Here is a 24,546-nt window from a genome sequence, read left to right on the forward strand (position 1 = left end):
AACTCCAAAAGTCTGAGATGGATGTATTTAGATCCCTTTGGTTCGTAAAAGAGTTATAGTTATTAGGAGAAAAAGTAAATCTGAACAAACATCTGATCTTTGGACTAGAAACGACCAGAAATAATTTTAGTCCAAATTAGGATGGAGTAGCTCACTTCCACCCCCCCACCCCCCAAAAAAAACCTGTCCAAACCTGTTCTGTACCACACAGAGTGTGAGCGTCTGCGTTAGTGTGTGTTGGTGTGTGTGCGTCCGTCCTGAACAGGTTGGTCTGCTGTTTTATCTTGATGCTGTGCACTCATTGTGTGAAAAACACACAAAACAAAGGATGCTGGGAAAAAGTGTTTTCTGCACTTAAAGAAAGACACGGTTGAAGCCAAAGAAATACAACTTTATTTAAGCGTAAACAAAACAAAAACAACCAAGAGAACTGCATAGGAAACGTTTAAAGTCCACAGAGTTCAGGGAGCGGCCGAGAAATTTTAGCCTCATTTGGACCAAAGACCTGACGTGTGCGCTCGGCTCAGTGTGTGTGTCGAGGGGGGGTGGGAGTCAGGCGGTTTGGACTGGTCACACCGACCCCCCCACCCCCTCACACCCAACCCGGCAGCACTCCTCCCCGCTCAGCTGGCCGCGCCGGCGCCCCCTGGCTCGTGGACTGAGAGCAGGATACATTCAGTGGATTTCAGCTTAAAGTAACAGATCCAGCGCACAGGCGCTACGCCCACAATCACCTGCTGGTGGGGGGGTGGCAGGACACCATGGTGGGGTCTGAAGAGCTCCCCTCAAGCCTCGGCCCTTCCATCCTCCCCACCTTCCTCTGCCACCGGGGCCCGTCCTGCAACCCCCCCAGCAGGGAAAAGCACCACGCGGCGCCAACGAGAGCCAGTCCATCCCTTTTCTTCACAAAATACATTCTAAAAGGAACGGCGAGCCTCGAGTGGTGTGAAGGATTTGAACTTTTCTCTACAACTCCAGAAGAGAAATCAGGGAAACTAATCAAAAGCTTTTTTTTCTGATTGAGAATTCATGTTGATAATAATGTAAAGGGCACACAAAAGAATCAGGCTAATACGGAGAGGGGGGAGTCACTACATTATTTCACTAGGGGACAGGATCAGTGGGACACCAGCAGCACGAGCCCGCCGGAAACTACCTGAGATCATTTTTTTATTTTTTATTTCTACGTTTTCAAACCTTTTTCCTTTCCAGCTTACAATCATTTAAAGGAGGTCTACGACCGTGCACGCCACACACTGCGGCGCCTCTTCTTTCCTCAAACACCTGCAATCACAGAGCGGGAACCCAGCCGAGGAACAGAACCGAAGGCGGGACTGAGACGAAGAAACAGCGCAGAGTTCCCGCCCGCTCCCCTCAAAACAAGGGAAAGACTTGCCAAGCTGAGTAGGCCGTGCTCTGCAGAGGACATTACAATCGCAAAGGTCAAGGGTCATCCGACCCAATCCTAACGCACACACGCATCTTTGGGCGCCTCATTTTTTTAATTTGAAAAACCATCCCAACATCCAGCTACACACCCCATCCGAGTTTCCAACACCTAACTGGGAGACGTCAGTACAACACAAGAACTTTTAAAGCATGCAACGAAATGAAACACCAACAAAAGGTTTAAAATACATTTTTCCTCTTTAAGAGTAAAGATCTTAAGATCTTAAAGATAGAATTCTGCTAATCTTTAAAAAAAAAAAGAAAAAAAAAGTGAAAAAGCGAAAGAATGAAAGCGATCCAGGTCGAGTGAAGATGAGGGTAATACTGAAAAACTATCTTCATCGGTACAAACGCGGCGTTCACAGCAGGAAGCAGCTGGCTGGGAAACCATATGGCGTTTCTGTCGCGTTTGAGCTTTTCTGCAACCGTCATCCTGAGACGCACAGACACACTTGTGCTGAGGGCGGACGCTCCCTCGCTGCGGACGCAGGGTCTCAAACCGAGGCGAGGAGGAGCACGTCCCAGCCCTCCTAAGTGCATCCTTTAAGAGGTTCGTTCCATCAACTGCATCCATGATATCGCAGCCCAGCGGTCGCCACGCCAACCGTTTGGCACAGAACTCACCGGTGCTTTTGGCACAATGCTGTCATCGGACCCATTTGGTTTCTGGTATATAAAAAGGCATTTACGGAGCAGGCAGTATACAGCATGGTTCTGTCGGAACGCCAAACAAAGCCGCCATCTTTGGTCCTTCAAACACGCACTCCACCACACTGCCACACAAGAAGAGGTATGCTGGAGACATCCAGGTCTGGACAACAAACTGAGGTATCAATGAAGAAAGTTGAGGTATTTGATTGTTTACATGTGCAGAAGCTATGAGGTATTTATGAGCTGAGGTATACAAAAAACACGCGGATGTACGTCCGAAGGGAACGGGGGCGTTCTGGCCCTTCTGAGCTTCAAACGAGACGGCGGTGTTGCCTTATGGCCGGAGGCAACACCTGAGAGGGTTTGTCTTTGGAGCAGGAACCTGCTGTTCTCTGCTGCAGTGAACTTAACTCAATGGGTTTTTAGGAAATTTAGGCTTTTTTTAACAATAATTAAAGAGAAAAAAAAAGTATATAGAGGATATTAAAGTTTTTTTTTTAATTGCCAAATCTGCAATCGACTGTTGTGCAGAAACTAACTTTGGTTGACTCTAGTAGTTGGTCTGTAGACCTCCGTCTTTAGAGGAATCGGTCTACCAAAGCTTAATCATGAGGCGTCTTTTCAACTCTAAGCACAAATAAATAGGATTATATAATGGACTCAGTCCTGGGTCCCCAGGAGCCGAAGGGCCTAACCTATAAGGGCGCGTTGGGCCTTCAAAGTGAGGTGTCCTCTGGACAGCCAGGTCGGGTGTCTAAATGTGAGGATTTCCTCACGCAGCCCGCCTCGCCTAAAAGGTCAACATTTATTCACTTAAGTTTCTTAACGTCCAGATGACTTAAGTTCTCAAATCTCAAAAGGGATCAACTCGAATTTCTTTTGATGCGTCGTCTCCTTCAGAGAAGACGATGCCCCGGGTGCATGTCGTCCTCTCTCATCTACTCCGCCACACATCTTCCTTACTTTAGAGACATATTCAGGAACTGGAGACGGTTTTAGATCTGATTAAATAAATCAATATACTCTGCATTAGTCGCTAAAGCCAGAGGGACAATGTGAGGAAAGCGGCGAGCGCTGGGAACGGCGCCGCGGCGACCTGAGCTCATTTTGATTCCTTAAAAAGTTTTGGCATCGCTCCACGTCCACAGAGGAGTGGTATCTCCGGAGCGATGGCTTCCAACGAGAACGGGTCGTCTGAGTATTGTCTCAGCAACAACATTCAGGTTTACATTAACTCATTTTAAAAAATGCACGGCGGGAATTCCATGAATCCTGTGCAAACAACCACCCAAGAGTCCATTCTTTTTGTGTCTCTTAAATAATGCAGTAAAGAGGTAGACTTTCTTTGTAAAACTTCACGGTCTGAAACCTCTGCTCAGTGACTCTGTGTACATTCATAAAGAGCTAAATGAGGTAGGTGTGGAGCAGAGGGTACAAGGTTTCAAGAAGAGTAATATTCCCTGAGATGTATAGAAACGGAGGGCCTACAGAAAGAACTGAGAGCAGCTGAGAGCCAGGAAAGGGAAATATGGCTCCTTATTCGACTGATTATCACTTTGTACCCACAGATCTCTACAGGAGAGTCAAGAACATCAGAAGAGAATCAACAGCTTGGTTTTTTCCTTGGAGCCAGCCTGCTCTCAGTTTTTTCCGATGAGGCCTCCTTCCTGCTGAGTCATTCTCTCTCCTGGTTTCCTTCATTGGGAAAAAAAGGAAAACTGCAAAAACAGGTGGAGAGAATGCAAAACAGCGTCTAGAACTTGAGGATGCGGTTGTTCCCGAAGTCGACAACCACGATGACGCCGTCCGGCATCACGGCCACGCCGGAGGGGCGGTCCATCTGCCCGTAGCCGCTCCCCTGTGTGCCAAATTTGCATAAGAAGTTTCCGTTGGGCTCAAAGATTTGGATTCGGTGGTTGCGGGAATCTGCCACGATGATGCGGTTCTCTTGGTCCACGGTGACGCCCTGCGGCCGCAGGAACTGCCCGTTGCCGGTGCCCTCGGAGCCCAGGAAGCGGGCTGACTGGCAGTCCGGCCGGATGACCAGCAGCCGGTGGTTGTTGAAGTCGGTCACCACCAGGTGGTCTTCATGGTTGAAGGCTACTCCTCTGGGGGAGTCGAAGTGTTTCCACAGGGCGCCCTCAAAGCCGTACTTGTTGAGGAAAGAGCCATCGGGGGCGAAGAGCTGCACTCGGTGGTTCCTGGTGTCGGAGACCAGGATCTTCCCCTCAGAGTTTACAGCCACGTCCCAGGGATAGTTGAACTGCCCGTTTTTGGTGCCCTTTTCCCCGAACTTGAGGAGGAACTGGCCCTCAAAGGTAAACACCTGTCAGGATGAGAAACACTGTGAATACATAATTCTGAAGAAGGTTATGGTTTTCCATCACTGGAACTACGGATGCTCCACTTCAAACAACTCAAACAGTGACGCGTGTTTGGCAATGGCGCTGCAACGCCGCCGTTCATACCTGCACACGGTGATTGTCCTTATCCGCCACGATGATTCGTCTCTGAGTGTCACATGCAACGCCTGCCGGGCGGTCGAACTGACCTGGCCGGGAGCCCAGGGAGCCAAACTTGTGGTGGAACGTCCCGCAAGGTTTGAATATCTAACAAGGAAGAAAGAATTGGATGAGTTTTGGACACTGCTGCTGAACGCTATATGTGTGCTGAGATTGAATGCAAACGTGTCTGGGTTCATTTGGATGAACACGAAGCACAGCGGCGTAAAAATACATCCGAATTTGGTTTCATGTTGGTGTTGGATGAATGGAGGAATTCACCTGTATGCGGTTGTTGCTGCGGTCAGCCACCACCACGTATCCCTCCTTGTCAACACAGACCCCCCACGGGCGGCACAGTTGGCCGTCTCCTTCGCCCTCGCATCCAAAGGACGACATTTGGGAGCCAAGAGACCCATAGCTCCGCCCAGACTTCACCATCACCTTGAAAGGACTGCCATGAATGTGCTGGTTGCACACCAGGACGGACACCAGGTGCTCCCCCTCGGTTTTGGGGAGGTAGCTGACGGTGTAGGTGCCGTTCTGATGGTCAGAGACCTCCACCGCCGTCAGGCTGCCATCAGCAGCTGACATGACCATCGCAGACACGGCATCGCCGCCAGAGAGGCGTGGCTCTCCGTCGTGATCGTATCCCATCACAGTGAAGGAGGTGGGTTTCCCGCGCAGTGCGCTCTTTAGACCTTCTCCGTGGGCTTTGGTGACGGGGGCAAAGGCTCCGCTGCTGATCATGCCCATGGACTGGATGGCGATGTATAAGGCCTGATGGGAGAAACACATGACTGGAGTTTGTTTGGGAAGAAAAAGCAGCTCCAGCTCAACCCGTCACCTGTCCTGACCTGGTCTGGAGGCGTGAACATAAAGCGGTCGTCCTCCTGCGGCTGCAGAAGGCTCCTGAGAGCCTTGAGCTCGTGGATCTGGGTGAGCATTCGGTCCCTGGCGAGCAGCACGTCGAGGTGGTGGCCCTCGTCCAGCACCTGGCTGACGGCGGAAATGCTGCTGTCTAATTTGGTCAGACTCTGGTGGAGCTTCTCCACCTGCAGGTACAGAGACTTGGCTTTCACCTGACGGATCTTCTCCACCTGGAAAAAAAAACCCCACTGAATTAGAGGAAACCTAAGTTGGGCAAAGGAAGTAGAAACAGATGAAACAAATACATGATGTTACTCAATGACTAAGGCCTAGAGGAAGTCTGCTGTTGGGTTGGAGGATTTCCATCGCTGACAAATTGGTCAAGTCCTTTTGTTAGAGGAACCTCGTGCCACATGGTCTCAGAAGTGGGATCTGATCTAAGCCTGACGTGTTAGTGCTGACTAATACTACGTTACAGTTCTGCTGAGTCAGCAGAACATTGACCTTCTATGGAGCTCTTCCGCTTCCTAATCTGACGAAAATATGTGTCACAGCAAGAAGCTGACAAATGATGAGTGTCTGAAGGAGAACCACCTCCGAAAAGAACAAACCGTCTCTAGGTGGGACAACAATCCACACCACCACTCTGCTCTATCTGGACAACGGGCGACAGTGGACAGCCAGAAGAAAGCAAAAAAGGTTTGATGGCCATGCCTTATGTACAACCTACAGATGTGGAGCACAGTAAAGCAGTTCTGAACTTGTTTTTTCTAGACATTGTTTTAAGGAAGTGAAGCCGGAGAAAGTTAAGCGGCGTTAATGCTAAGGACGCCACTATTCTCGGTTAAAAACCGAACTGTATGTTACTCCGATCATATTTTGATCTGTTGTAACATCGCGCTCAGTACTCTTTTAATTATGATTATGCTGTTTTTAGCACACACAAAACAAAACATAGGACATAGTTTCTGCAGAGCGGCAGGAGCTCATTTGAAATTTGCCTTTGAGTTATGGGCAGAACCATTGATGTGGAGCAACTCTAGCCACTTCCTCTCCCCGTTTCTGAAAGATCATGGAGGGAGCTTTTGGCTTGCCCAGCGTATTTTCTATGCAACAAACACTCTCTTTTTCAATCACCACTTTGTAATTTGCTCCTGATTCAGAATTATTTGAATCCATACATAATCAGAAATCTCTAATAATCAGAAAAATGCCACAAGAACATGTTTAAAACCCAATTTTCATTAGCCTGGGTCTTTAAACCAAACCATGGGTAAAGTGAATTGATGTGTCCCTAATGCATACCAGTAAGTTCCTGTTGACAACAGTCTGCAAAGAGCAGTCTGCAAAGAGCAGTCTGCAAAGAGCAGTCTGCAAACAGCAGTCTGCAAACAGCAGTCTACAAACAGCAGTCTACAAACAGCAGTCTACAAACAGCAGTCTACAGACAGCAGTCTGCAAACAGCAGTCTGCAAACAGCAGTCTACAGACAGCAGTCTACAAACAGCAGTCTACAGACAGCAGTCTGCAAACAGCAGTCTACAAACAGCAGTCTACAGACAGCAGTCTACAAACAGCAGTCTACAGACAGCAGTCTGCAAACAGCAGTCTACAAACAGCAGTCTACAGACAGCAGTCTACAAACAGCAGTCTACAGACAGCAGTCTGCAAACAGCAGTCTACAGACAGCAGTCTGCAAACAGCAGTCTGCAAACAGCAGTCTGCAAACAGCAGTCTGCAAGGACCACTTTTGCAATTCTACTTTCTGACTGTGCCTTAGAGTGGAAATGTCACCCCTGCCAGATCCTCAAAACTCCCTAAAATCTAGTAAAGGTGAAAAAATGAATGTTTCACCCTCCCCCAATGATGACATCACATCAAGCATCAAGAAATTGGTTGAGCCCAAAATGTCTAAAAAATATTGGCAAAATCCACTAACAAAAACAAAACACACACTTTAGGGACATCCAGAGGAAGTTTTAAATGTATTATTCTTTTAGAACTGACATGGAGCTGTTCGTCATCTCCAAGACCAACAAAAAATAAAATGGTTGTGGAGTAAAGCCGCCATTTTAAACTAAAGTAGGGGTGTTTCTTCATGAATTTGTCTGACCAGGGTGGCGGGGCAGAAGGGGACAGTGAGGGGCGTGTAGCAGGAGCTCAGCCAGCAAAGGCAGGTCAAAAGGGGGTCGTTGAGGGCCAGAGAGGGTAGTGCCTGCAGGCTACACAATGCCACTCGTTTCTTTATTTATTGTTTTATTACATAACACCACGCTTGGTATGAGTCAACTGAAAGGCTTTTCTTTATTCTTACTAACTTATTTTCACACATTTCGAAGAGATTTTTTCTGAATTTGTTTATTGTTGTTGACTTGCTATGCACAAATCAAATCAAACCAAAATAAACCCGTGACCATAAAAATGGAGGTCTGCACCGAATTAAGGGGAAAATGAATCCTGTTAATTATGCCATTCCTTCACATCGCTGGACATTTGAAATGTCTTCAGTAGCTATCAGGTACGTCTGGATCCAGGTTGAGAGCGTCTGCAGTCAAGACTTTCCAGCTTTTCCTAAAGACAGAACATGTCACCACCTCCACCTCCTCCACCTCCACCGGCCTAAAGCCCAGTGGGAATAGCTCCAGTTCACAGCTGTGACTTTAAGACCCGCTGAGCTCCAACTACAGTTTCACTGAAGTCGGCATCAAAATATCCTCAAATCCAAACTGTTGGCCGTCAAGTCTACGTAAAAAAACTCCTTGTGACCTTCAAACAGCTGTCTGCACTGAGCGGGGCTTTACACTGAAGGACAAAAGCCTTCTGGTAAAATAAAAATCCACACAAAGACAAGCGAGCTTCTACTGCTCGTCATTGGAAATCCTTTCCTAACTGTAGTCCAGAATAAAGGCAGAATTTGTCAGGATGGGGAATCAAAACTGATGCTGTTTATTCTTAAAACAAACTTAGGATGGAACAAACCACTCTGAGTTGATAAATGGGTTTCTCTAAGGTATTTATTTATCTTAGGCTTTTATTGCAAAAATTAAATAAATTCAACAATAATGCATTTTTGATTTAATTCCATTGCAAATTAAATACAATACTTTAATTTTTAAATATTCTCTTAATTATTAAATCAGGTGCATCTTCACTTATGCCACACAAAATTAGGTTATTTTCTGAAAATGAAAGTTTTATAAGACATGAGGGTGGAAAATGAAGAAAGAAGTCAGTAGGTCTAAGTTTCTAAAAAAACCAGATCAGATAACCGTAAAGTCAGACTCTAGGGGGTTAAAGAGAGCGGTGGACCCCTAGGCGCAGAGGCTGGACGCTTCCTTGTCATCAAGTCACAAAAGAGGACACAAAAGCCTGACAGCCTCTGCGGTCCGGGTGGGAAACAAAGAGTCCAGGAGAAAAAGATCTGAAAGCCCAATTTGCATCTGTGAGACTAGAATTACGTTTTATAGTAGGAGAGAACAAAGACTCCCCGATCGGCTTTTTGACAAACGAACAGGAGAAAACCAAGAGGGTGAGGAAGATGTTGGTCACAGAAAGATGACGCCTTAGCTTCCTCGCTGACCGCAAAGGAGCAGAGCGGTAGACTCAGACGGCGTCCTGTTGCTGGTATCCGAGCCATGAATCATCACGCCACACTGACTCGCCAAGCAGCAGGTGACTCAGCGTTTGTGGCACCGCAGGTGGCCATCTGACTGGCAAGAGCAAATGGTGACGGAGTCATTTTCACGTCAAGAGTGACTCAAACTCCTCTGAGGAGCAAAGGGGAGCAGATGGAAGCCTCACAGCTCCTGTCTGAGGCATAAAAGACTTTTTAGGTTTGTAGAAAGCATGGGTGGGGGGAGGGGGGTACACTTTGATCTGATCTCAAGAGAGAACTCAGGATCCACTCGAGAACACTTTTTGATGCTGGCTGTGAGCGCAGGAGCTCAACTTCTGATTCCATCGACTGCAAAGCATCTGATCCCAGCGATTCATGACCTAAAAGCAGCTCTGCAGTTTAGTTAGAAAACCTTCAATCAGCGTTTGTGAGCAGAAGACATGCATCTATGACAAAATCTTTCTTAACGAACATACAGCAAAAACCAAAAAAGGTCCTTCACACGGATCAATGGTCGGATTAGAATTTAACCGTGCACATGGGCCCAGAAAAACTTTTTACGATTAGAACAAACGTTCAGATGGTCACACTTTCGGTCGGAATAAATCATTTGGGCATGCGCAGTAGTGTTGAAAATACCGGAAGAGGAAATGAGTCCTATTCCATGACCAGGACTGAAACCGCACTCTTGTTCCTGGATCTGTTCGGTTCGACTATCGGCTGGACTTTCCTCTCCAGAACCCTGGCATAGACCTTCCAAGGGAGGCTGAGGAGTGTCATTTCCCTGTGGTTGGAACACATCCTCCGGTCCCCCTTCTTAAAAAGGGGAATGACCACACCTGTCTGCTGGTCCAGTGGAGCAGGTTCCAACTGCCACGGGATTCTGCAGACGTGTCACCCAAGACACTCTCACAGCATCCATCATTTTTTTAATAAATTCTTTAAATTGGACAATTTGATTTTCTGTTTTTTTTCCCTCATTTTGTATCTCATAGTTGAGGTATACCTATGATGAAAACTACAGGCCTCTCTCATCTTTTTAAGTGGGAGAACTTGGACCATTAAGTCAGCTGACTAAATACTTCTTTGCCCCACTGTATGAGAACTAGACTGAGTGAAGTTCAAGACTGCAGTTCTTACATGCAGTCAATGGCCATTCAAAGAAGAAAAAACAACCCCGTTTTCCCTTAACCTCTTGACACCTATTGATGCAAATATCACCTTAATTAAGCGTCATAGCTGGAAATAAATTCAGGCACAAAGAGGCCAATAGTAAGTGGGAGAGGTTCCAGCTGCCCTGAACGCGATTCAGCGGGCTTGGAGATAGAAAAGTGTCCAAGTCTTTTTCAGCTCATGTTGTAGGAGTTAGATGAGCAGCACAGTCCGAGTCTTTTCTTTTCTGTCTTTTTAGAACTTGATTTTAGGCTCAACTCTGGATCACAAGTTGGTTTTCACAGATGCAAACTGTCATTATTATTGATTTGTGAAATTCTCCAACAAGATCTCTTTTATTCTAACATCATTAGGAATCGTTTTTCCTCTGACAGTTTTAAAGGTTGAGTAGACTCTAATAAAAGCTTAGAATTGCATTTCTGGATATTTCTTTATTCAAATCTTAGACAATCAGGAGAAGATGAAATAATAGTGTTTGAAAAAGAGCTTTTTTGTGTCGTATAGAAAATTCGCTGGGTTGGGCACAAGCTCCCTCCACCTTAGCAACAGGGAAGGGAAGGGGGGCGGGGTTTGCTTTGTGCCAACATTCCCGCCCACAAGTCAAAGGTCAATTTCAAATGAATTACTGCCACTCTGCAGAAACTATGTCCTAGAAAATGACATATTTTTTTATTTAGGCTTAAAACTGCATCATCATAATTCAAAGACCACTAGGAACGCTTTGACCATAGATCAGAAGACGATCGAGGTCGGATTTTAAAGGTTCAAAATTGGACTTGATTTGTTTTAAAAATCAAGATTCATTCTGCACATCAACAACAGATTCTGATGGAAAACCGGGGCTTCGAGCTGCTTCACAAAGAAATTATTTTCAATCAAGGACTCCCAGCATGCAACACTTCAGAAGAATGGTTTATAAATGATCCCTGTGATTAACAGTCTAAAGAAAGAACCTGCATTGGACTTTAGATGATATTTTCAGCAGATTGGTCTTTGCTACGGTTTGCATCCCTCCCAAATTTTGCGGAGGAAACTTTAGCTGAAGTAAGAACACTATTATCATAATAAAAGTACCAAAATCTACTGTAATTGAAGTAGCTTTCAATATAAAAGCCTTTAAGGGGAATGAAAGCTGAAGCACAGAGGAAGAAGGATGGAGAAGATGGTCTTTTTGATAAGAGCAGCGACTTACCTTCCACAGAAGTTCACACTCCCGCTCTTCCAGAGCTTTTTTGTGTCTCAGAACGAGAGCCTTCACTTCAGTCTGCACCACCTTGGCCTTGATCTCCACCTGCTCCGCCATGGCCTGGACCTTCTCCATACTCAGCTGCGAGCACACAAGACAGGCCGTGAGCATTTGACACGACATGCAAAGAAGCCAAGAAGAAGCCGAAGGCGCACAGGTGCATGATGGGCAGGGATGAAACAGGAAGCAGAGAAATGGATCCCTCCCAGACAAATCAATGCATCCTGCTCATTGTTTCCGCATCTCCTCCTTTGTCCCGCGTGGATTTAAGTCGTGGGGAAACAGGAAGCGGGGGGTCAGGAATAGGAAGTCACTTTACACGGCCCGACATGATGACCTTACTTCTGCATTTGGACCCTTAGATTCCCCGCGTTTGGGAAAAGAACTGAGACAGTTTCAAAAACTCTTTGATAGAAAGATCTGAAGTAAAAAATGAAGAATAATTTTCTAAAAAAAAGACCCTTTTAGGCTCATTTTACAGGCTGGCACTATCAGGAAGAGTGGGTGGGGCTTATGATTACCTGAAGGACTGTAAAGTCATCGATTATAAAAAAAAAAAGTCTCTTTGCTTTTACAGCGCACAATTTAGGCTAAATTAGCATCCCCCCCCCACTCCAACCCCCGCTGGGTTTTATCAGGCATTTCTTTGGAGGCTTCTGGGAAGGAGGGGGTGGAAGTGGACCTCACAGAGACCAAGGGGAGGTGGGAGGAGGCCTCTTTTGTGGTTTTGGCTGCAAAGATCAAAGGTCACCCGAACCTCTACACACCATGATCCCCGATCCCGTCTTAGGAATCGCCCAGCCCACCCCCTACGGCCCCTCCCAGGGAACAAAGCCCGGCAGCACGGCGGCCTGAGGTGACCAGCCAAAGGAACAACTAAATCAGGCCGGCAGAGGAGGAACAGGAGGAGGGGGCTTATCAGTGAGGAGAGGAAAAAGGCACAGACCTCACGTTTCAAAGAAAAATCTCGTTTTCTTTCTTCACTGATCGCGTTTCAAACACGTCTTTCCTGTTTCTGTCCGCGGGCCACAAAGACCCAAACGGACCAATGGCGGTGCAGGAGCGGAGCTATGGAGATCACCGGCCGGGGTCAGGGGGCAGCAGAGATAATGGGTGTAGAGTGAGCGGAAATTTCCGTCCTCTGGGGACGGGAGCGTGCGTTTTGTGCGGAACTGTTTACATACTATCTGGCGTCAGCAGTTAGTCCTGCAGTGACCTGGGCTAAAGTGGACAAACAAATGCTAAACAGCAAAGTGCTGCCAGATGGTCGCCGGTGCAAATCCAACTCTAGGACTAAGCAAACATAAAGTTCAGTGTGGGAGCTCCTGGAAGCGGTCTCTGCTCAGACTCCTGGAGTCTTCCTCCGAGTTTCAGGTAGACAGCCCTGAAGAGCATGACTCAGCCAAAGGTCAGCCTGCGTGGAGGCACATGCCTCAGAGCATCACATGAGCTCAGTGGAAAAGCTCCAGTTTCATGTTTTGGGCGAGTATTCACTAAAACAACTGAGCCCCACCCTCAGAGAGGGAGATAAGAATGGTGTGTCCAACCTAACGTGGTATCTTATGAGTCGAGAATCCAAACATTTCAGTTTCCCTCCCAATAAACGTTATTTTGAAAGATGCAATCAAAGTGAACCCAAGTACCTCAATGTTTTTATTTCACCCCTTTACTTTTGTGTTTTTTTTCTTCTTTAAAATGAAACATTTATATTTCAATTAAGCACTTAAAGACAAACATTTCAGAATACGGCAGAATTGAAATGCCAGCGTGCACAAGCTTGAAGGGATTGGGTGCAGCGGCTGAAAAGGGGAAGGCCAACATATTCCACTTCTTTTAAAGGGGAGGGGAGTTTTCCTTTCTCTGAAATGCTTTAAATACCTCCCCCACCCTCCCCCATGCTCCTCAGCACCCATCCTTCCCCTTTGACCTGCGCCCTGCCCCCATCACAATTCAGCCCAGGCGACACACCCCCTGTAAGGGCCAGCTGGACGGCTCGGAGCGCAACCCCCCCCTCCCACGGCAGCAGGGCTGGTCAGCCTCAAACACGTTTAAGCAGATCGAATCTAATCGCTGCTGCTCCTGAAGGGAGGGGACGACAGAGACGCTGCCCTTATGGAGAAAGAAGGACGTCGGCCCCCACACAGAGTGAAGCGACGTCCCTCCTGGTTTTGCTGAGTCATGACTCACTTGGCAGAGCATGCGCAGGTGTGGACGCTCACCTGAGCTCAACTGTGGCTGAAGGGCTTTCTGCTCACATTTCTGAAACAACCATGCAGTTTCGAGAAGCTACTCACTAGGGGCAGTGTTACCCAAAACAATGTCTGATAAAGAATCCAAAGAAGAAGAAACCCGGTGAGGTACCATAACCATTTGGCCTGCAGTAACCGTTCGGGGTCCTTTCGACTAAGGGTAACGTCACACTACGGTAACTACGTAGCGTGGAGATCTGCTCGGGCTCTAGATATTTTCATTTCGCATTTCCTTTTGTAACCTAAAGTTATTTTCCTTCATAAGTTGTGTCTGACATTATTCTTTGTAATGTTTATAGAGAGATTTTGCCACAAACCACCTTGTAAAAAGATCTGTGGCTGTTAGAATGAACCAGCTGCTCCACGCGAGAGAACCGTGTCTCTGATCAGAGCAGCTGGAGTCTTGTAGCTTCGTGTTCGCAGGCAGGGAAGGTGCTTTGTTACAGTGTACGGTCCGGAGAAGGGTTCGGTCCGCAGTCCGTTCGGCTCCAATGTACTTAATAAAAATCATAATAATAAAAGCGCGTTTAGAAGATAATCTCGCTCTGTGTCGGAGCTCTGTTCGTTTACAACAGACTTCATAATATCTTCTTCTATGGTAGTATCGTAATTTGTCCAGACCGATCACTATCTGACACGTCATCAGACCAACAGACAGCCAATCACATAATGTGACGTCAGCACTAGTCGAAGGACCCCGAACGGAAGTTCCAGGCCGAACGGTTATGGTACCTACGCCGGCTCACCTCATTCATCCTCCAAATCAAATTTTCGGCTGTGTCTGAATTCTTTCACTATACCCTATATAGTGCACTATATAGGGCGTTTGCCATGTTCTACTGCAGTCCGAATCTACAATTTTAAAATCGAGTGCCCTAGAAATTTTGCCGAAGTCTCTGCGAAAAACCAGTGAGCATTGATGCTCACTATATCTGCAAATATAGACCACAATGCATTGCGTAGGGTGGGAATTCGGACACAGGGTTAGGCTTTGTCCTAATTTTCTCAACTTTATAGGCCGTTCGCCATAATGTCAGGGTGACCGAATCTACAAGTCCACAATCTGGAAATTTCTTAAGAGTCTCTGCATAAACCTAGTGAGCATTAATGCTCATTAGTTTGCCATTTTAACCTCTAACACCGGAGCCTTAGTGTTGACTGTCTTTTCACTGCTGCAACTCTACAAACTTTAACACAAGTAACGTAACTCTGGCGAATTTTGAAGTGGAGAAAAGCAGCTGTGATATGCAACACTCAACTAGAATGAAGTGCTTACAAGAATCAACATAAATTAGTCGATTCTGTTGAGGAGAAAAGCGGCTTAGCGCCGTCACACTAAAGGTTTGCTCCTTTTTTCTCCACATCAGAATCAGCTGATTGACGTTGATCGCATAAACAGAGTTACGGTATGTCAAACGTTTCGTATTTTACAAGGTCAACAAAAATGTAGCAAAGTAATAATAACAATAATAATGGATTGGATTTATCTGCTAAAAGCTCAAAGTGCTTACGATGTATCCATTATTCATTCACTCCTCATTCACACTTGGTGATGGTAAACTACTGATGTAGTCACAATTGCCCTGGGGCAGACTGATAGAGGTGTGGCTGCCTGTTCGCGCCTACGGTCCCTCTGACCATCACCGGGACTTTCATACGCATTCACACGCCAGTGGAGAGACACTGGAGGCAGGGAGGGTGAAGTGTCTTGCTCAAAGACACAATAAAGGTTGACTGGTTGACTGGTTGACTGGGGGGGGGGGGTCAAACCAGCGACCCTTCGATCATCGGCCAACCTGCTGAACCACCTGAGCCACTGTCGCCCCTAAAGTAAAAATGTGTCAGAATTTCGATAAAAACCAGAACATTGGATAGTCCCGTACTATATATTCTTTTTGCGTGTAATGAGGGAATTGAGTCTGCAGCGTTGGTTCGTTCGTGACTGTTGCTGTGGCTGCTGGTAGCACCTGCAATCCAAGTCTAAAAAGCTGGCCTGACATTTTCCAAGGTTGGAAAATGTCTCGTTATGAAACGTGGAGGTCAGGATATTAACATTATTACTTTTTTTTTTTTTAATGGTTTTTGTCTTAGTAAAATCATTGATAAAAATGTCAAACGTCCTCCTGTGTCTTCAGTTTTCTGCGGTGTCTCACCTGTAGCGCCTGTCGGCCCTGCTGAGCATCCGCCAGCAGCTGGATGGTGATGGCGCGGCAGTCCTGGACGGCGTCCTGCAGGTAAACAAAGGTGTGGCCCATGTGGCGGCCCATGCTGCACTCCCTGCAGATGGGCACCGAGCAGGTCTCGCAGAAGAACAGGAACACCTGGGAGGAAGGGAGACCGTGTGAGACCAGAACAATCTATTCAAACAAAGCAGATGTTTCATTTCCAACATAGGCGTTTGACCCGTTTTCACACGAAACAAAGTCTGATGTTTTCACTGCACGACCCCGTCAGGATAGACGACGAACTAGGAGATGGAGCGTCTCCATCCTTCTTGCTGCCTCTTTAAACGGGAAGCTAATTAAGGAGTAAAGCCCAGTAAAGATCAACAATCCTCCTCATTCATGGGTTACCAGGGAAGCCCCCACCACCCGCACAGATCAGTGCTGCAACAGGAAGAGGCAAAACCATTGATCAATAATTCTTTCAAACTGGAGGATTTCATATTGTCCCCCCCCCCGGAAGATCGTGACACCTCCCACAACAACTGGCGACAGGAGTACCTCCTGCAGACCCGGATAAAAGTGAAAAGCTCTTATGATTGTTTGCTGCCCCTCTTAAAATAAGCTCTGAATGCTGATTGGTTGTAATGAAGGGTTAATTAAATATGCAGCAACCGGAGGATCGATGGCCTCCAGGAGCTCAGGACCCAGCGGATGGAGAGGGGCCTGCAATCAATCCATCAATATTGGAGCTTCCCTTGGGGAGCGGCGTAATCTAATGAGTCACAGGCACACCCCCTTCCCTTTTGTTCGACTTCCTCCTCCTCAACACGCCCCCCCACCCCCTGCTTTTTGGATCCTTTTCTTGACGTCTCACCTTCTGCTGGCCTGGACTAGCATCCCCGCACCAGCCTGTCACTCAGTGCTCCTCTCTGGCTTCCTGTGCCGGCCCTCCCCCACTGACGTCATTAAAATTCCAGCAGGAGCTGGGAGTCACAAAAGAGAGGAATGCCACGAGTTTGAGGGGAGGAGGAAGGTGATAGAGGAGGAGGAGGAGGAGGAGGAGGAGGAGGAGGAGAGGTGGCTGAGGGACAAACAGGCTAAAGGTGTAAAAGAATAAAACCAAAAAGATCTGAGAGAACGAACGGTCATCTAATGATCCATCACAGCTCCGACTCCCAGCAGATTCTCTTAAGACCATCATCAACATCTTCATCACAGGATTTGACTTGGATTCTGTTAAAGTGAGCACTATAGAAAAATCTATGGTGGTACTCCCAGACGCCCCCCTTGGAAACAGGGGTTCAATTTCGGGCTTCACACATCAGATTTTGGCCTCTACATACCATTGAACGCACGTTGAAAGTCAAACCAGTTGAACTTTAACCTTGGAGATGTATGGACAGAATGACCAGAAGTGCACAATGTTTGAAAATTGATCATGAAGGAGAAATTAATTTTAGCATTTGCCCAGCTGGAATTCTATTACACCAAGTCTTTCATAAATCAGAATAGAGCTGTCAGAAAATAATAATAAAAGAAAAGTCTAGAGCGACATTCACCAGATTTACACTGCCTCAACATTTCACCCCGAGCCTCTTCCAACTGCAGGTACAGACCCTAGTGTCAGGTAACAGGCGATGATAATGATGAACACTTGAAGGATTCATTTGTTTTGAAGTGACAAAACATACAAACGCAATGCATTGTGGTCTTCTAAGAAATTTCCAGCCCACCGGATTTTGGAATTGTTGATTCGGACACCTCAACAAAAACGCCCTGTAGAGTCCAGTAAGTGGTGAACAAAGACAGATATCTGGTGCAGGAACTGCATGTTAGCACCAAAGGCTGAACATCAGATTAAAACAAAAAGCTAAAGAAGCCACTCCCACACTTGAAAAATGAGAAAAGCCAAAGCTTTTGGACTGCTTATTAGAGTCTTTTGGTAAATAAACACTTGGAAAAAAGGAATAGATAACAATTCTTTCAAAAATGTATGGGGAAAAAAAACGTTTATAAATTTGAGCGTCGATTCATCCATTTTCAATGCCAGTGGTCTTTTCATTACAATTTTGGAAATTTTAGCCAAAACAAAATTTTTTCTAGAACATAGTGTCTGCAGAAGGGCAGGCATTCATTAGAAATTCATCTCTGAATTGTGGGCAGAACTGTCAGCGTGGAGTAAGCCTGCCTCCACTTCCCCTTATTCACCTGAATACTAACTTCCATCTTAATCTTAATTTACTTTATACATGTCCTTCATTTGATTTGGTTTCTAGTGTGTTAAAAAAAGAAAAAATATCTTTATAATATTTTCCCTTCTAAATTCCAAATGACTTTTGGTGAAAGCATAAAAGAAGTTGAACCTTTTCAATTCATTTTTGTTTAATTATTACTAAAAAAAAAACGTCAACTGAAGCAAAACCAGTCAAAAGAGTGATGTCCTTAATGATGAGAAAAGTCTGGAAACAGCAGAAGAGCTGTTTTTCACCCTCATGGTAGGAACTCCCATAGAGTTGTCTTTCAGAGGCTCTGTGTAAGTGTGAGGAAACGCGGCCTACAGAGAAGCAACACCACCACCAGCTTGTTGTTTAGGAAAACACTGGAGTCCAGTTTCATGGAACCAGATCCTCCAGCAAACAGCTGAAGACGAGCGATGCTCCGTGCGGCTTCTGTCGCCGCACAAACGTCTCCAGCAGCGATGACATAACAGTGAAGAGACGCTTTCCCCGGATTTTTATCCTAAAAGACGCAGAGTGAATAAAGCTGCAGCCTGATTCTGCTGAAAACTGACACGATCCAATGAAGTTTCACACTTAAAGACGCAAATATTCTTCTCTTATGAAGTTAAAGTACGCAAGGAGATGTTTTTAAAGCTCTTAAGAAATCTGGATGAATTTATTTTGATTGCGTCAGAATTCTTACATTTCAATAAAGCTTACTACAGTCATGGGGGAGGATCCGCTGTAGAACTCTTTTTCCCCACACAAAATGGGATCTTTAATGATCAACATAAGCTTCACTTCAGCAGAGCCGAGCATTCTGGGAAATCTGGACGCCGTCGTGAAAAGGATCTGCGTTGAAGCAGGAGCTGGATGGCTCCTTCTGCCAGCAGCCATCCTCCCCCCTAACAAACAGAGGCTGGGGGGGGGCATTATCCCGTCTGGCAATGAAATCCCGTCTTTGAAGCACTCACAGCTGAGGGGGAGTTCAGGCCATGCTGGGTCACACCGCTGTGTTGGGAGAAGCCACTCTATTCAGGGTGGTTAGCGGAAACCAACCGTCCACTCGTCACCTGGGAGCAGACACACCTGGACAACGGCGAGCCGCTCTGAAGCAGCAAACACCCTCTGTGAGTTTACTCGCACATAAAAACTGGGTTTTGCCTCTATAAGGTGTAAATATCAGAAATCATTTGAAAAGATCCACACATCAGACAATCATCTAATAGGATGTCCCCCTCTAAAGGCTGTCATTAATAAAAAATATAAAGAATTCAAAGGTGAAGGAGAGCAGCATCCCGTCCATCCTCTGCAGGGGGTTTTAACGGCGAATAAAGGAGCTGGGGGAACGGCGCTCAGCTTTTTCACGCGTTTAAAAGGCTCTCAAACGGCGCAGTAAGAACCATCGGTAAACGCCTGAGCATACGTCCATCTCCTGAAGACAATGTTTTCCATGATCTGATAAAGGTTTGAGAATTCAAAAGCTAAAAATTAAAGGAACTAAAAATCCCATTTTTTTTATTCGTTCACTAAACTTTTACATTTTACACAATAAATAAATAATGCTAAACCAGAAAAACGTCCTGTTTTTAAAAGGTAAAAAAACCTGAAGATCGAATCTTAAGTATTTATCATTTTTATTAATGGCATCATGAGATTGTATTTTGAGATGGAAGAAGAAATTGTTCAACAGTTTTTATTGATGTGAAAGCTAAAATAAAAACGAAATTACAAAAAAAAAACTTCCCCGAATTCAGCTGTAAAGCAGAAAATGAGAAAGTTTTTGTAAAAAATCTTTATCTTCAGGAAAACAATGAGAACAGAAACGATAGAAGAAAGTCCAGCTGTCAGGAGCAGGTCAAAAACAGAACCTGTTCGCCTCAAACAGAACCAGTCCTTCACATCAACTGCTCCACATGTTCATCATCAATGCACCAAACCCGAAGGTGGACATGTATGTTCCTGGAGACATTTGTGTGCCCCCCCCCGCCCGCCTCTTCAGGAACTTTTTTTTTTTCTGGGTGAGGGGACAACCTTTGGTCTTCCTTCTGCTTCACCAGCCACGTCCATCACGGATCCATCCTGAGCAGAGACGTCCAACACGCTTTCATCTACACGGAAACAGAGTTTACCTCCCCACCCTGTTACTTCTAAAGTGTGTGTAAATCCTGTGATGGGGGGGGGGGGCAAGCATGCATTTCCTGCACACGGAAAACGACTCTGACCAGCAGGGACTGGTAAATCACGCAACACCTCTGCGGATTATTCGTCAGAGAGGAAATGATTGAATCGCCACGTGTGGCGGTGACACCTCCAAACCGCCGGAGCAGAGAGGAGGACTGGAAGATTCCTGATCCTCTCCGGAATACCAACACTGCCGCTCGCATGTCAAGCTTCTTTCACCGATTTCTCCTTCAAACATGATCCATAACATTCCCCCTTTGTTTCTCCTGCCATCCCCCCACCGCCTGCATTTTTCTCTTTTCTGCCCTGGCCACGCCCTCTCATAACTCTGCTCCGCCCTCTCGTAGCAGAACCCTGCTGGCTGGTTGCCTCAGATGAACAGACACTCCTGCTGGTGTTTTGAAGCTCGGCGTGGGGGAGGGCGGTGGCTGCGATCTGACGCTCTGATTGGCCAGCGGGAAGGAAAACAAACCAGAGTCAGCTGGCTGTGCTGCCTAGAGCGCATGCGACGGACGGACGGCAGCAGAGAACGGCGGGGGAGGGGGCTGAAGGCTGTGAATGAAATGTGGAGCAGCTGAGATGCAACAAATGCACATTTGTGCTGAAACAAGCAGGCTATTCTTAGTCACAGAGCCTTTCAATGGCAACGGACACGCCCACAACGCTCACCTCCCAGTCACACACCACAGATTCGGCAACAGTATATACCCTCCGCACTGGACTGGACTGGACCGGCAGATGCTGCTCGCTCCTGAGCTTTTGTCAATGCTTCCTTAGCTTTCAGAAAAAGTCCTGGTTTTATCCCGGAAAGTTCAAACACGGACAGAAACCAGCATCTAGTTACCATCTAGTCATCGTTCCTTCCACAGCTTCGCCATCTGCTCCCATGCCTTTGAAGGCTGCAGCTCTTGTTTTTTGGAATCTTGAAGCTTTTTCTGGAGTATTTTGATCGTGGTTTTAGATGAAATGAAATTCTGCTCTAGTGAGAATTTTAAAGGATTCCTGTCCAAAACTATCAACTCTTCTTATTTGACTTTTTCAATGGAACCAAATCTCTTCTACAATAATTGTCAAAACAAGAATAGCTGACAAAACGGACAAACGTTATTTAGGACGATCCAGCCCTCACCACCAGCTGAACCATAATTGGTCAGCTGGAGCAGGTGAGTTTCCAGTGAGTGACCGAGGAATAGGTTTCAGACATTCCTCCGAACCACAAACAGGAAACTGTAGGAACCTTCATATTTGATGTCCAATACGATATTGTGTCATTATTGCACATTCATGTTTGTATCATAAAGACACGCCCTCTAAAGTTCAACGTCTACCCGTTTTTCACACGACTAAAGGCTAAAGTAAAGCTTAGACACTTGATGCTTCAGACACAAACAGAGAAACGCAGAGTCGATCCACAGTAGACGCTGCGACCACCTTTCAGAGCAGCAACCAGACACCACAAGAGCACAGAAAAACGATGTCTTCAATGGCTGACTGTTCTCAACATTTTGTTTTATAAACCAAGTTGACAGAAGTTTTTTTACTTAGTGTTTCATCCAAACTAACTTACGGGTGGAAGCAGGCTGTCTGGTGGTGTCAAACCAACAAACCTGTACGGAACACGCAGTCGTGGACCGCTCGATGAACCCATTGAGCAAATATGTTCATACACATTTTTTCTTCTGGCGACAGGTCATGGCAAAAACATACAACACAGAAGTATGGGTGAAGTAGGTCAGACGCAGGCGTGTTGTATTGACCCCCCCCCCAATCCCTCCCAAATCCTGCGGATTGTGCAAGGAGTCCATCAGTGCATTGACTTGTTAACTGCGTGATCCACAAGTGTCTCATAGAGGTTCGACCATTTTTTACCTGCAAACAGCCCATATACCCATGAGGGCAGTTGGAACTAAGGCTGTCCCAACAACTAGAGTATGGCGTAAGGGCACTGAAAAACAGAATCATCCCTACATCATAAGTGCATGCAATTTTCATTGGCCTTGTAAAGGCTTCACTGGTACGTTTTCAACAAGCCTGAAAGGAAGTGCAAGACAAGCTCATGCTCAGCTAACGATGTACCTGTCTACGACTCTAAAAAGGCCCGGTTAACCCACAACACTGCAACTTTAGCTTTAAAATCCTGGCTGCATATCTAGAATTTTTCACCACAGAGACAGAAAAACAGTACAGAAGTGAAGGAGAATCTTTATGCTTCTATTCTTGAATAAAAAGGAAACTGTCTTTAGAACCATTGACATTCTTTCCTTGGGAAGCTTCCAAAAAGCAGGATGTTCTGCAGCCAGCCCAAGGAGCACATGACCTACAGTTTCCATCAGGTTCACCAGAGTTTGGTTTTTGCTCCAGAGCCATGACAGAGGAAGGCGTCTTGATTTACGACCAATATCAAACCACAGCAGATCCATGAAAACAAACATAGTAACTCCATTTTCTGATTCTGATCGTAGCAAACCTTAAACACAACTCAGCTTCAGGGTCAATTTAACAAAGGCAACACAAAGGCAGCAGGAAACGAACCAAAACAATCCACATGTCCAGTCTTCTCTGAGTTCCAACTGCAACCAAAACTACCCAACACCTACAGAGCAGCTGCATTAATGCTTAGTGGAAGCTCTGTCCCACGGTTTCTGGTCCTGAGCTGTTAACTATGCACTTTTGTTGAGCGGGGGTCAAACGAAGCCAATTAAAACCCCATTTGGACTCCCGAGTCGGAAGCAGCACAAGTCGCAGCTTTTGGAAGGAGTTTCAAATCTTGTTGTCAAAGAAAACGTGAAAAATGCCTTCCTTCCATTCCATAAAACTTATACGGCCAAGAGTTCTCCATTGGACTTCAAAGCTCGGACACACACATGTACACTTAACCTAAGCCCACATGAAACGCACAGGAAACGGGGAATGCTCTCTAATTACTCTGCATATGTTGCGCATTACAACCCTGGAAGTCCGACTTCATTTAATCGAGCTCTGCTGTCTGCTTGGAGCTGAAATCCTCTTCAGACGATAACTGCATGCAGATGGGAGCTTCACTCACAGAGCGCCGCTGCCACGAGCGCACACAGATGCTTTCAGGAGCGCTAACCCAGCAATGCAGCAGCTGCCAAGAGTTCTGGATCTGAGCGGATTGGGAGCCGGCAGGGGAAACCCTCAGAGCGGAGCGGGAGGGAGAAAGAGGAGCCAGAAGGTATAAACTCAAGTTACAGGAATTCCTCTGGTTGTGTCTCAGCGTCGGTGGCGGCTTAGGTTTCCTAACAAACTTTCTCCATTTGTGACCTCCGAAATGGGGGGGGAGACCAGAGAGGATCCCAGATCCAGACAGGCGTGTCTGAATTAAAGAAATTTGGTTGAGCAGCCATTAGGCCTGCACAGTAACCACAAATGTATCGTCACTGTGATATCAGCCTGTGGAATACGTGTATAGCAAAAGATGCTGTCATTCGCAAAAAAAAAAAAGGTTACTTTAAATGTTTACGCAGAAGCCGAAACAGCGTGAATTATTAAACACATCAAATAAAGGCCTTTACGCATTTGACCAATTGGATGCACCCCTTTACATCGTCGACCAAACTGATGGCCTTCTTTGACATTGGATGTCCGCCTCCTATGTTGACTTGGGTCATTTGGAGGATAATTTAAGTTTTGTTGACTGAATTAACGCTGTTGCACTAGAATGGGAAAGATGTTTTCGTTGTTATGCTACATGGTGATGTATAGTTGTTCAAATTGTCATGACTAATACTGCACACTGCGAGTTTTCCCTCAAATCGAGCAGTCATTGATAGTTTTCCAGAACAACCCAACGTCTCACTTCAGGTTTTTAGCGTCACCCAAACTGGACTCTAGCGGCATTAGAGGGTCATCAACGTGATTAGTTCAACTTCGCTTCATCCCTACAAGCATGACACATTTTTGGCCCCCAGTGCTCGGCAACCACTTTCTGCCACACTCAGACGACCCCCCCTCCCCATACATAAAGAGCGTTTGTATGGTGGAGAAGCCATTCACACGGACGGCCTCAAATACGTCCAGCAGAACAATTTCATCTCCAAAGCAAAGTGACATTTTGTTGGATTAACATCTCATTATCCGCTTCTCAGAGGGGGCTGTTGTGCGTTTGCATGTTGGAGTGCAGCATCCCAGCGAGCGGGGGGCGCCGCTTTGATGTAATCCAATTTTCCATTTCAACTTTACGCAGTGCTTCAGCGGGCCGC

The 24,546-nt window shown here is 46.2% G+C and overlaps 1 protein-coding gene across 3 annotated transcripts in view; it reads right to left on the reverse strand.

Annotated features, from left to right (window-relative positions):
* Positions 1 to 370: 370 nt before the first annotated feature.
* The window catches only part of trim71 (tripartite motif containing 71, E3 ubiquitin protein ligase), a 28,829-nt gene continuing 4,653 nt past the window's right edge, over positions 371 to 24,546 (reverse strand). For all 3 annotated transcript variants that reach the window (XM_004074032.5, XM_023959895.2, XM_023959896.2), the window contains exons 3-8: positions 15,909 to 16,076; positions 11,453 to 11,587; positions 5,459 to 5,701; positions 4,884 to 5,381; positions 4,569 to 4,709; positions 371 to 4,426 (exon numbers count right to left, since the gene is read on the reverse strand). In XM_004074032.5, coding sequence (XP_004074080.1) covers positions 3,854 to 4,426; positions 4,569 to 4,709; positions 4,884 to 5,381; positions 5,459 to 5,701; positions 11,453 to 11,587; positions 15,909 to 16,076 — 1,758 coding nt within the window. In that variant the 3' untranslated portion in view covers positions 371 to 3,853. The remainder of the gene's footprint in view (positions 4,427 to 4,568; positions 4,710 to 4,883; positions 5,382 to 5,458; positions 5,702 to 11,452; positions 11,588 to 15,908; positions 16,077 to 24,546) is intronic.

Source organism: Oryzias latipes, chromosome 11, assembly GCF_053564925.1.
Source record: "Oryzias latipes strain Hd-rR chromosome 11, Olatipes_Hd-rR_3.1".
Lineage (NCBI taxonomy): Eukaryota > Metazoa > Chordata > Actinopteri > Beloniformes > Adrianichthyidae > Oryzias > Oryzias latipes.